Genomic DNA, 11,760 nt, shown 5'->3' on the forward strand with positions numbered 1-11,760 from the left:
ACATCATGTGGACCACCAGTGTTCCTTGAACATGATCTGGAAAACACTCTCTGAGAGAGCAAAGGTAAACCAGAGGGATGGGAAAGCAGGTTTGGTTTCAGACTTGTTCAGTATGAAAGGGACATGGTTGTTCAAAAAAGAAAATAGAAGTTTGGGTGACTGAGGACTTTGGTCTGTCAAAGTAACAGAATGAAAAAATCCTCCTGCTTTTAGACTGGAGTTTTGAACTCTTATTGCACCTCAGCATGTTTTTGTGATCTTATCAAAGAGGAAGTGTCTGGCATTTCTCCTAGTGGGGCTGTGCCCTTTGATGTTTCTCAGAGCAAATTCAGTTTTGATCAGTTCTGTCATGGCCTCACGCCAATCGCTCCATGCTGTAGGTGCTCCAAATACCAGGGAATCAGATTCCAGTGATACATTGCTCTGTGGCCATGCGGCACATGAAACAGGGGAAAACAGCCATTTCATTTTCTCCAGGAGTCCAGTGCCATCATTTTCCCACACTAAATCACTGCTAGTCTTGCAAGACCACTTCCTGCAACTAATCCTTTCCAGCTCTTCCTTTGAGTCCACCCCCAGGTCTGGAGTGCCCTGGCCTTTAGATTTCCTTCCAGTCTCGAGGGCTCTATTAACGTGAACATTTTCGGGTTTAGTGCCTTCTGATTCAACACCCTGGGTCTAGCTGAGAGCTAAAAATACCATCCTTTCCAGCTGATCTGCCCTAATCACAATAGCACCAACACTTTAAATAGCTTTTCTGTGCTAGCATAGACATTTGACAGATGGAACTAACACTCTGAGGGCTACAGGAAGTCACAGGCTTAAAGGACTTACCAACTTAGCACTGAGCTTTACTTTGCTCTTTCATGTCTTTCTAGAGAATAAAGAAACAGACCCTCTTCCCAAGTCTTAATAATTAATCAGATCTTAAGAGAAAAGTATATGATGGGAGTGCTTATGATGCCACTAATTGTTTAAGTACTAGAAAATGTTAGATCAGAAAGCTGCTGACAGAACTCTCTCCTTCCTAGCACTGATCATTTCTGTGGATGTTGGGAGATCTGTATGAATCTGTTTTACATCTTACCATTACAGCTACATTTGGGGTTAATAGGTATCTGGGACTACTGTCTTTCAGTGCACAAGAAGTAGTTGCATCTCCAGCCATATCTGGAAAGGAATCTTTGTAACAAACAGTTCTACAAACCTGTTTTTTAAATTAAGTGTTTATAATATTAAGAAAAGCTCAGAGACTTAATGTATCTATTTTCATTAGTTAGGTACTGTAATGAGAGACCAATATTTGTTCCAGCCTGGGGGCTAGGTAAGGGTGAATTCTGTTTCATTGTTTTGTTGTGGCTTTCCCCATCCTTTGGAATATTTCAAAAACAGAAACACTCTTCCAGCTAGCGCCTAACTATAATTTGGTTGCTTAAATGGTAAAAAGCATTCTTTTCAGCAATCATAGTGGTTTTGAACTTGCTAATAAATACCACAGCAGGTCCACAGATGTAAATTCCCCCATTCCCACTCTCTAATATGAGTACCTCCTTCACCCTTATTGCTGTCAGAGGATGTGTGACCTTAACTAAAGTAGAAGGATAAAGGAAGGAAGATCACATCCATACCTTCTAAGAGTTCAGACCCCAGATTCAAAATGCCAAATTTATGGAAGGATACATAAGAAATCTTATCTTGGCTGGGCTCGGTGGCTCACACCTGTAATCCCACACTTTGGGAGCTTGAGGCAGGAGGATAATGTGAGCCTGGGAGGTCGAGACTGCAGTGAGCCGTGATCATGCCACTGCACTTCAGTCTGGGCATCAAAGAAAGACCCTGTCGAGAGAGAGAGAAAGCAAGGAAGGAAAAAGAAAAGAAATCATATCTTGAACGAAGTGTAACTATATTTGACCATCTTTTATTCTGTGCTTCGGGATAAATCTCAGTATCTTATGCCTGAGATGGTATCATAAGCACACACTGAAACAACATTACATTACATGCTCATTCTCAAAGTCTCACAATTATAAGATTCCGTCATGTTTCCCAGAAGTTCAAAATGTGTTTTAAAAAATTAAAAACTGTAATATCTTGTCAAGAATTCTATCCCTGTCTGACCAGGAAGCCTCCTTATATCTGGCTTCCCTTGCCATTCTTAATCATACATTTAGCAGAATCTGATCATTCTGCAATCTGTAAATCTTCAAACTCAAACCTAATATCTAAAATATATAAAAATCAAATCACACATACTAATGTTATGGAACCCTCTAGCCTTCCGATAAAAATCACAGGGCAATCATTCATTAGGAGCAGAGCTAGGTTGCTGGCCAGAATGCTTCCAAATGTATTAAAGTTACATCAATTCAACTTGCTTGTTCTTCCTGGCTGTTGGCCATGTTTTCTAATTCTAGAAGAGTGAGAGTGAGTGAGAGAGAGTTTCTTAGCCTGTCATCTCTTACATAGGTGGTGAAATAATTGAGATTATTTCATAATTATTTCTGTAGGAGTCTGGCCCTTGCCACATATATACGCTAGAATGTATTTGTGCCTGTGCGGCAAGGTGGCTGTTCAACAAAGGCTCCTACTTTGTGTGTTTTTGGGTTTCCTGGGAAATGAGCAAAGGCCTGGAAAGTTAGGAATGATTTTTACAACTTAAAGCAAGCCCCTCTGTGTTCAAGACAATGTCAAAAGGCATTAGCCAAACCCTAGCTGATGATGTTGCCTAGCAACCCAGTCAGAGCTGCAAGAGCCCTTCATTTTGGGAACCAGGATGGCAGCCATAACTGCCTCATCCCCCACTAGGTGATTAAAGGGGCATATTAAGGCCCCTTCTTCCACCAGTATTGCATGTAAGTACCCTGAGATACATTTTTTGACTCCTCAGATAGAGCCATTTCTTTTTTTTTTTTTTTTTTTTTTTTTTTTTTTTGAGACGGAGTCTTGCTCTGTCGCCCAGGCTGGAGTGCAGTGGCCGGATCTCAGCTCACTGCAAGCTCCGCCTCCCGGGTTCACGCCATTCTCCTGCCTCAGCCTCCCGAGTAGCTGGGACTACAGGCGCCCGCCACCTCGCCCGGCTAGTTTTTTTGTATTTTTTAGTAGAGACGGGGTTTCACTGTTTAGCCAGGATGGTCTTGATCTCCTGACCTCATGATCCGCCCGTCTCAGCCTCCCAAAGTGCTGGGATTACAGGCTTGAGCCACTGCGCCCGGGAGCCATTTCTTAACTACTCTGCTTGGTGTTAGTGAAAACCTTGGAAATAAAAGGGGAAAAGCTAAGTAATAACTAAGTGTGGTAAAAACGTCTCATGAAAGGAGTCTTAGTGCCTCCTCTCCTGAGCTGTCAGTGGTTTGAATGTGGGAGAAGGACACCAGGGTGAGAGCTACCTGCAAAAGTAGTTCACATCTATGTCTATGGCATTATGTAAATATTGGCATCTCCAACACCTATCAGAGCAGATAGTGATGAGAGGTACCTGTTGTATCGCAGATAATGTGGGATACACAGTGATGAAAAAACTGTAGTATCCCTTTGTTCAGAGAGCTTACTGTTTAGAAGGGTAGAAAGACCATCCATCATAGCAACCTTTTCCCAGAGTGCACAATAGAATATGACAGATTTTTATGTGGGGAGAATTTAGTTCTTGAAGTAGGCATGAGTAATTTGAATGCTCTCTTCAGAAATGAATATAATAAACAGTCAACAAAGAAGCAGTGCTTGTCATCTCTATTCTTAAAGTTTCTCTGATAACAGCAACATCTCATAAAGAGAGAAATAACCTTTAATTCTGGAACGTTATATCTTTTCGAAGCTATAGTCATGAGGAAGAGCCAAAACACCAACCCATTCTTACCCTGAGTTGGTGACTATGAAAACTTCTGTCATGACCAGCAGCAGCAGCTGGGATCTTAGGATCTAGCAGCAGTCACCTTTGCACAGCTTTAGTCTTTCTCAAAATCTGTGGTTGAGACAGTTTGTTCTGTTATTTTTTTCGAGGCATAGTGTTCCCTAAAGGCTTAAGAAATCATTTTTGCCTGCTTTGAGAAAAAAAAAAAAAAAAATCTTAAACATCTAGGTTAATAAATTTGATTTGCAGTTGAATTCTGCAGCTCTGGGCCCTTCCGGATCCTGGCAGTTGAGGCCCAAGTGGCTCACAATGAAGTAGTAGTGACTTGGGAAGTGGCACTATGGATGTGGTCATCAGTCTGTGTGTCCCCATTGATCTGGAGCCAGCATCGAGAAATGAATACCAACATGACAGTCACTGTGGCTTACCCACACACTCATTTCTGTCTTTGTCCTCTTCAGAGCCTTCTTTACCTGTCTAGCACCTAATTTGAGATTGCCAACTCCTTAGGCCCACCAATTTCATAATCTCCAAAGGTAACTCGCACTAATCCATAGGTGTACCTTATTGTGTGTTCAGTCCTGGAATCTGATAGGCAGACAATTCATGAACCTGTTCTTCACTTTTTGCTATTGTGTGGGAGAATGCCTTCTGAAATGTAACATGTCCAAGTGACAGTACTTGTCAGGGAACTGAACACACATGGCTCATAAGGGTGTGAGAAGAGAGTATACATTTGTTTGAGATTTTAACTGAAGGTGTTGGATTTTGAATCTGTATTTCTAGACACTGTTTCCAGCAAGTTGCAAAACAACAATGTTTATACTATTGCCAAGAGGAATGTGGAAGGGCAGGACATGCTGTACCAATCCCTGAAGCTCACTAATGGCATTTGGATTTTGGCTGAGCTACGTATCCAGCCAGGAAACCCCAATTATACGGTAAGGCCTTTCTCAGAATGGGTAAGATGGATTAGAAGAGGGAGGTGAGAGCCCTTTCATTTTTACTTAGCACCCTAGAAAGACCTGGAGGAGGTGCTTCAAACCCAAGATACACGAAATAAGTAGTCAGTGAAGAAGCTTCCATTTGCCTCAATGGAAGACCTCCTCTCTGCAGTGTCTGCCCCATCCAACAGGGATGGTACCTCTGCCAAGTGCCTCAAATCCATCCCTCCCCTCTGGTGTATACAGAGTTGCTCACAAAACTTGGCATCTTCATCCTCAATATCAGTTAATATGAATCTAGTGTACCTGTGCATGTGGTACTATAACAAGCTGCCAAGAGGATTGTTTACATAGCTAATGTCAAGAAGACCTTTCTTGCTCTTGGAGTTCATGACCTAAGGCTATCAGAGTCATTAACACATGAACTGTTTTCAGCAGCATTGTATGACCTGAAATACTTGTTATTAAAGATAAGGCAAAATGGAACACACCTTTGGAAGCACATAGGGAGACTTTAGTTTGGGAAACTTCCTTCAGTATCACACTGAACTAAAGTAAAAATTCTGGCAGTAATAAGGCAGAAGCAGTTGCTTTGTTAAACAGCAAAGATTGATACCCAAGCACTAGGCTATTTTAAAATGCTATTTTATTTGCTATTGTAAAATGCAATTTCCCAATAGGATGCTGCTTGTCATCTGCATTTTGAAAAGTAAAGAAAAAACCCCTGGGATGGGAGAAATATCTTATTCCTCTGTTGTGTTTGAGGGTTTTAGAGGGAGCTATTTAATTCTGAGGAAGCTGAATAGTCAGTAGCTTAAGGGAGCCTTTTAGTCATTTAGCTGAGAAAAGTCTGTGACCCGTTCCTTAATTTTGACAGCTAAGTCTGTTTTCACTAGCATATATCAAGGGAATAGTACCATCCAGAACTGAAAATTCTTGGTGTTTTTCCCACTAGTTCCCTTCCTTTGAAGTAAGTCGGAGTAGTGGGGGGTGTCTGTGTGTGTGTGTGTGTGTGTGTGTGTGTGTGTATATGTATGTGTACACGCTTGCTCCTGAGGCCTATCAAGTTAGACTTTTGCCCAAGCACTTACAAGCTGAAAAACTTCAGGCTTCCCTCATAAAATGTGTGCTGCTCTCCCCAGCCCCCCACCAGTCTCATCTTTTTTGAAGAGTAACATACGCTGTCATTTATCTTGAGTTTCCCAAGAAAGGAAAACCCCTTTGTGCTGTTTCTGGAGGGAAAGTTTTACTATAAAACCAAGTTAGCACATGCCTGTAATCCCAGCTACTGGAGAGACTGAGGCAGGAGGATCACCTGAGCCCATGAGTTCAAGACCAGCCTAGGTAACATAGTTAGACCTTGTCTCAGTTGGAAGAAAAAAAGGGTTGAGGGGAGAATAACTCCATTTACTCTCTAGAAATTTGCCAAAAGTTTGTATATGGGTTTATGTGTGTGTGTGTTTGTTTTTTCCTTTTTTTCTTTTTGCTTACTGTCCATTATTTTATTATATATAATCTTCCATCTCAGCTAGGTTAAAGCAGCATGATTACTCCCAGGTTGCAGATAAGTAAACCATGGCTAAGAATGATTAGTGACTAGTTCAAGATCATGTAATTTGTTGGTAGGTGAGTTTTGTTTAGAATTCAGGTGTTTCTTGACACTCTTCTTAACACCGTATTCTTGATTTTGAGAAGAGCTTCTTAGTATCACTGTCCTAAAGATAGTTTGTTTAACTTTTTAAAAAGTTTAATTTTGAAATAATTAGATTTAACAAATTTTTTAAATGGAACAGGAGAGTTTCTACATCTCTTTTACCAGTTTTCCCCATTAATAATAACATCTTACACACCTATACTACATTTTCAAAACTAGGAAATAGATATTATTACAATATAATAATTAACTATAGACATTATTTTCATTTCACCAGTTTTTACATTCCTGGTGATGTAATGGGTGGGTGGGAGCTTGGTAGTGTATGGTACTATGAACTCTTATTACATGTATCAATTTGATAACTGCTGCCAGAGTCCAGACACGGACTTGTTCTGTCACCACACACAAAAAAAAATACCTTTGTGGTCAGACTCTCACCCCAGCCCTAAGCCCTGGCGGCCTTTCTCCATTACTATAATTGTATCATTTTTAGAATGTTGTTTAAATTACACATGTAGCATGTAACCTCTTAAGATTGTTTTTTGCACACATAATACTCATAACATTCTTCCAAGTTGTACATTTATCCATAGCTTGTTCTTTTTTATGGCCAAGTAATAGTTCACTATATCCATGTACCACAGTTTCTCCATTCACCCTTTGAAGAATATTTTCTCCTTTAAACAAAAGTTCTGAGGTAATTGTAAAGTCGTATGCAGTTGTGAGAAATTATACAGTGACTGGGTGTGGTGGCTCATGCCTTAATGCCAACACTTTGGAAGGCTGTATTGGGAGGATCGCTTGAGGACAGGAGTTCAAGACCAACCTGGTCAACATAGTGGGACCCCATTTTTATTAAAAAATATTTTTTAAAAGAAATTATACAGTGAGCTCTTTCTGTAAGTGGCCTGAGATGATTTCTGTTCAGTTGGCCTAGAAAACCCCTAAAATCATACAAAGCAAGAGATTCAAATCTTCATGTTCACTTTAAGAACACCCGTGGAAGTGCCCAGGCCATCAAATGTATGCATATCCAAATAGCCACCAAGTACTTGAAAGATGTCACTTTATAGACTTAATGTGTGTCCATTTCATATTATTCTAATGGAGTTGGTAGGTGTGCCTAAGCCAAACAGAGGGGCTGGGCACAGGATGATAGGTAGCCCAAAAAAAGTGCTACATTTGTGCTATACACGCTTAAAAAGGCAAAGAGTAATGCTGACCCTAAGGGTTTAGATGCAGATTCTCTGGTCATTGAACATGTCCAGGTGAACAAAGCCCCAGGATATGTTGCTGAACTTACAGAGCTCAGGTCACATTAACCCAAAAATAAACTCCCCTGCCACATATTGAAATAATCCTTACTGAAAAAGAGTAAATTGTTCCTAAACCAGAAGAGAGGCTTGCAGGGAAGAAAAAGATATCCCAGAAGAAATTGAAGAAAACACAAATGTATAGCCTGGGAATAAATTCAGCATGGAATAAATGCAAATAAAAGTTTAAAAAAATAGATTCTGTCCTCATGGTTTAGCCACACCCACCTTCCTTTGTCCCATCTATTTTTATTTTATATATATGTGTGTGTGTGCGTGTGTGTGTGTGTGTGTGTATAATATAGAGAGAGATGGGATCTCACTATGTTGTGCAGGCTGTCTCAAACTCCTGGCCTCGAGCAATCCTCCCATCTCGGCCTCCCAAAGCAGTGGGATTGTAGGCATGAGCCATTGCACCCGGCCCCCTCCAACCCCGTATTTTTAAATGGTGAATTTGTTTATACTTCCTTGCCCCCTTTCCTATTCTTCATCCTATCTGGTGACTAGATTCTCTCTGCCCATAATACCATCTAAATCTCCCATCATAGCACTTGACAAATAGGTCTAATTTGTTCCCCTAAGTGGCACCCCAGACTCTAAATTCATTCTGATCCATTCCCTTCATCACCCTAAATTCCTATTACACTATTAATCTGATCTGAGCTAAGTATTAAGAAAGAAAGAAGGCCGGGCGCGGTGGCTCACGCCTGTAATCCCAGCACTTTGGGAGGCCAAAGCGGGCGGGTCACTAAGTCAGGAGATCAAGACCATCCTGGCTAACACGGTGAAACCCCATCTGTACTAAAAATACAAAAAAGGCCGGGCACGGTGGCCGTGTGAAGGCCTGTAATCCCAGCACTTTCATCTTGGCGAGGCCCGAGGCGTGCGGGATCACTGAGGTAGAGATCGAAGGGACATTCGCTGGCTAACATGGTGAAACCCGGTCTCTTACTAAAAAAATAAAAAAACAGGCCGAGGTGCGGGGCTCAGCCTGTCAAATCCCAGCCACTTTGGAGCGCCGAGACGGGGCGAATCACGGAGGCGTTCAGGAGATCGCAAGGACCATCCTTGGCGGTAACCGGGTGAAACCCCGTCTCCTTACTAAAAATTACAAAAAACTAGCCGGGCGAGGTGTGTGGGCCTGTCAGTTCGCAGCTACTCGCGCGAGGCTGAAGGCCAGGAGGAATGGCATAAACCGGGAGGCCAGAAAGCTTGCCAGTGAGGCTGGATCTGGGCCACTGCCACTCAGCCCTTGGGCGACAGAGCCGAGACTCCGCTCTCAAAAAAATAAATAAAATAAAAAAAAAAAGAAAAAATAAAAATAAATAAAAAATTAAAAAAAAAAATAATAGAAACTAGCCCGGCCGATGGCGGGCGCCTGCTAGTCCCAGGCTACTCGGCGAGCCTGAGGCCCAGCGAGCATGGCGGAGCTTGCAGTTGAGCTGAGATCCGGCCACTGCGCTCCAGCCTGGGCGACAGAGCGAGACTCCGTCTCAAAAAAAAATTAAAAATAATAAAAAATAATAATAAAAAAATTAGCCGGGCATGGTGGCGGACACCTGTAGTCCCAGCTACTCGGGAAGCTGAGGCAGGAGAATGGCATGAACCCGGGAGGTGGAGCTTGTAGTGAGCCGAGATCGCACCACTGCAGTCCAGCCTGGGCAATGAGGGAGACTCCGTCTCAAAAAAAAAGAAAGAAATCTGGTTGAGCCAGCACTAATGTATGACAGACTGATGGTCCCTTAGTCTCCTAAGAGGGGTTAATAAAACACTTCTCCCCAAACCCCAGTTTTTATTGTATTTTATTAACAAGATAGGTTTATCCTATTCCTATAAGGGTGAGGCTATATCTCTGTAAGTAGGTAAGCCTCATCTGAAAGATAACTTGTCCCACGGGAAGCAGTGTATGTTCCATACCATATGCCAAAAGTGGATGCATAGCCCCTTACTTTAATTAAGCAGGACTGGTGACTCTTCTGCCCTTGGTATGTCTAGTTTGGACTGGATTCCTGAGTGGCTGATGTTAAAGACATGTCACATAAGCAATTAGCAGTTGGAAAGTTAAGCCCCAGGGAAGGCGTCTTTCTCCCTAGGAGCCATACAAAGTGAGACCCAGAGTCCTAGCTATATTTAATAAACTTGACACTTTGTCAGAGGCTGGGATGGAGGTAGAAGTGGGGAGGTGTGGATATTAAGAGTCCAGAGACAGAGGAAGTTTATTCCCCATCCTCCAAAGACCAGCTGTAATGCCCAGGGCCTAGGGTCTGGTCAGTCCATGACTCCCCACCAATGCCAGCCTTGGCAGTTTGAGCCGTTGTTGAGGAAGGCAACATTTCCTTACTAGTCGTAAACATAAAAATGAACCTCCAGCTGGAGGAACTTCAAGTATTGTTACAAAGATGTGGAAAAATACAAGATAGTATTTTGGGGAGTATTTGGGGACTACCTCTCTTTAGTCTGGGAGTTAACAGTTAAGCTGTTGTTTCTCTTTTTAGATTCCTCTTCTCTTCCATTTCTGAACCCACATATTCTCCCACTAGAATTTTCCACAACATTGGCTGTAGAGAAGGAGGTACAAGAATTGCTTCAGGCCGGGCGCAGTGGCTCATGCCTATAGTCCCAGCACTTTGGGAGGCTGAGGCAGGTGGATCACCTGAGGTCAAGAGTTCGAGACCAGCCTGGCCAACATGGCAAAACCCCGTCTCTACTAAAAATACAGGAAAAAAAAAATTGCCAGGTGTGATGGCATGCGTCTGTAGTCCCAGCTACTCATGAGGCTCAGGCAGGAGAATCGCTTGAACCCGGGAGGTGGAGGTTGCAGTGTACTGAGATCATGCCACTGCATTCAAGCCTGGGTGACAGAGCAAGACCCTGTCTCAAAAAAAGAATTCCATCAATAGGGAGTTTGAAAGTCAAGGAAATGCCTAAAGATGCAACTTGGACCAAAGTAGGGAGCTGTTTTCTATATATAGAAAGTTAGTTCTTAAGTTAGTTGTTTTTTTTTTTTTTCCACATTTATCAGAATTGTCTTCCTGACTAATACCAAGCAGCAGTTTTGGGAATGCCTTGGAGACTGAATATTAAAGCTGTAAATCAATAGAATATCTTCTGATGTTCTTTTGTTTGGTTTGGGGTTGTTTTTTTTTTTGCATTTTAAATTTTACTTTAACTTTTAGGTTGTTAGTTTTTAGGAAATTCGTGATTGACCTTTTATTCAAAGATAGACCTTCTTGACCTTTTATTCAAAGATAGTCTCACCTTTTGCACTATGTTAAATTGTCCTTAGTCTCTAATAAGAGAATAAAGAGGTAAAATAGTCTAAAATCTCATGGTGCTACATCATTCAAGACAATTTTTGTTGACCTGCCCTAATTAACAAGAGGAATGATGTCAGCAATATAAAATATATAGCTATTAAATTTTCTGGTTCTAGAGTACATTTTGCATGCATATGTTATTGTTAATAATATTCTGCCTAATCTAATACAATTAGGATTCTAAATCTGGGTTTAAATTTTGTCCTTACTGACTCACAAAGTGAAATTCTCAATATTCACCATTAAGATCCTTTTAATATTGATGTTTAATTTGGTATTTGTTAGACTAAAAGAAGAGGGGGTGGTGGGGGTATCAGAGGTGTCTGATTTGCCTGTCTAAAGAGGCAGAAAATAAAAGATTAAGCTGTTGATGTGAATTTTAAGGTTGGGTTACACTAAGTGAGTGTCTTTTCATGTACTTGTCTTCCCTCTTAGGGGTGTATACTCTCCTCATAATGCAGAAAGGACTAATACCTTGGACCTACCTAGTTTATGGTTTTATTTCACTTGATAGATTGTACATCCTCCTGAAGTTGGGACTGAGATATAGCCATCCTCTTGTCAGACTGAGAAACGGAGGCAGGCAGCTGAAATGACCACCAACATGTTAAGGGCTTTAGCCCTTCCCTTTTCATTTAATAATAATCTCTATAACTCTTAGCAAAGCATTAGAGCAGCTGTT

General features: G+C 41.6%; 1 protein-coding gene across 6 annotated transcripts in view; it reads left to right on the plus strand.

Moving 5' to 3' along the window:
• Nucleotides 1-11,760, plus strand: part of AP2B1 (adaptor related protein complex 2 subunit beta 1) — a 141,980-nt gene that overhangs the window by 127,157 nt on the left and 3,063 nt on the right. For all 6 annotated transcript variants that reach the window (XM_017890989.1, XM_017890995.1, XM_017890992.1 and 3 more), the window contains one exon: nt 4,634-4,788. In XM_017890989.1, coding sequence (XP_017746478.1) covers nt 4,634-4,788 — 155 coding nt within the window. The remainder of the gene's footprint in view (nt 1-4,633; nt 4,789-11,760) is intronic.

Source organism: Rhinopithecus bieti, unplaced genomic scaffold, assembly GCF_001698545.2.
Source record: "Rhinopithecus bieti isolate Rb0 unplaced genomic scaffold, ASM169854v2 scaffold_20840, whole genome shotgun sequence".
NCBI lineage: Eukaryota > Metazoa > Chordata > Mammalia > Primates > Cercopithecidae > Rhinopithecus > Rhinopithecus bieti.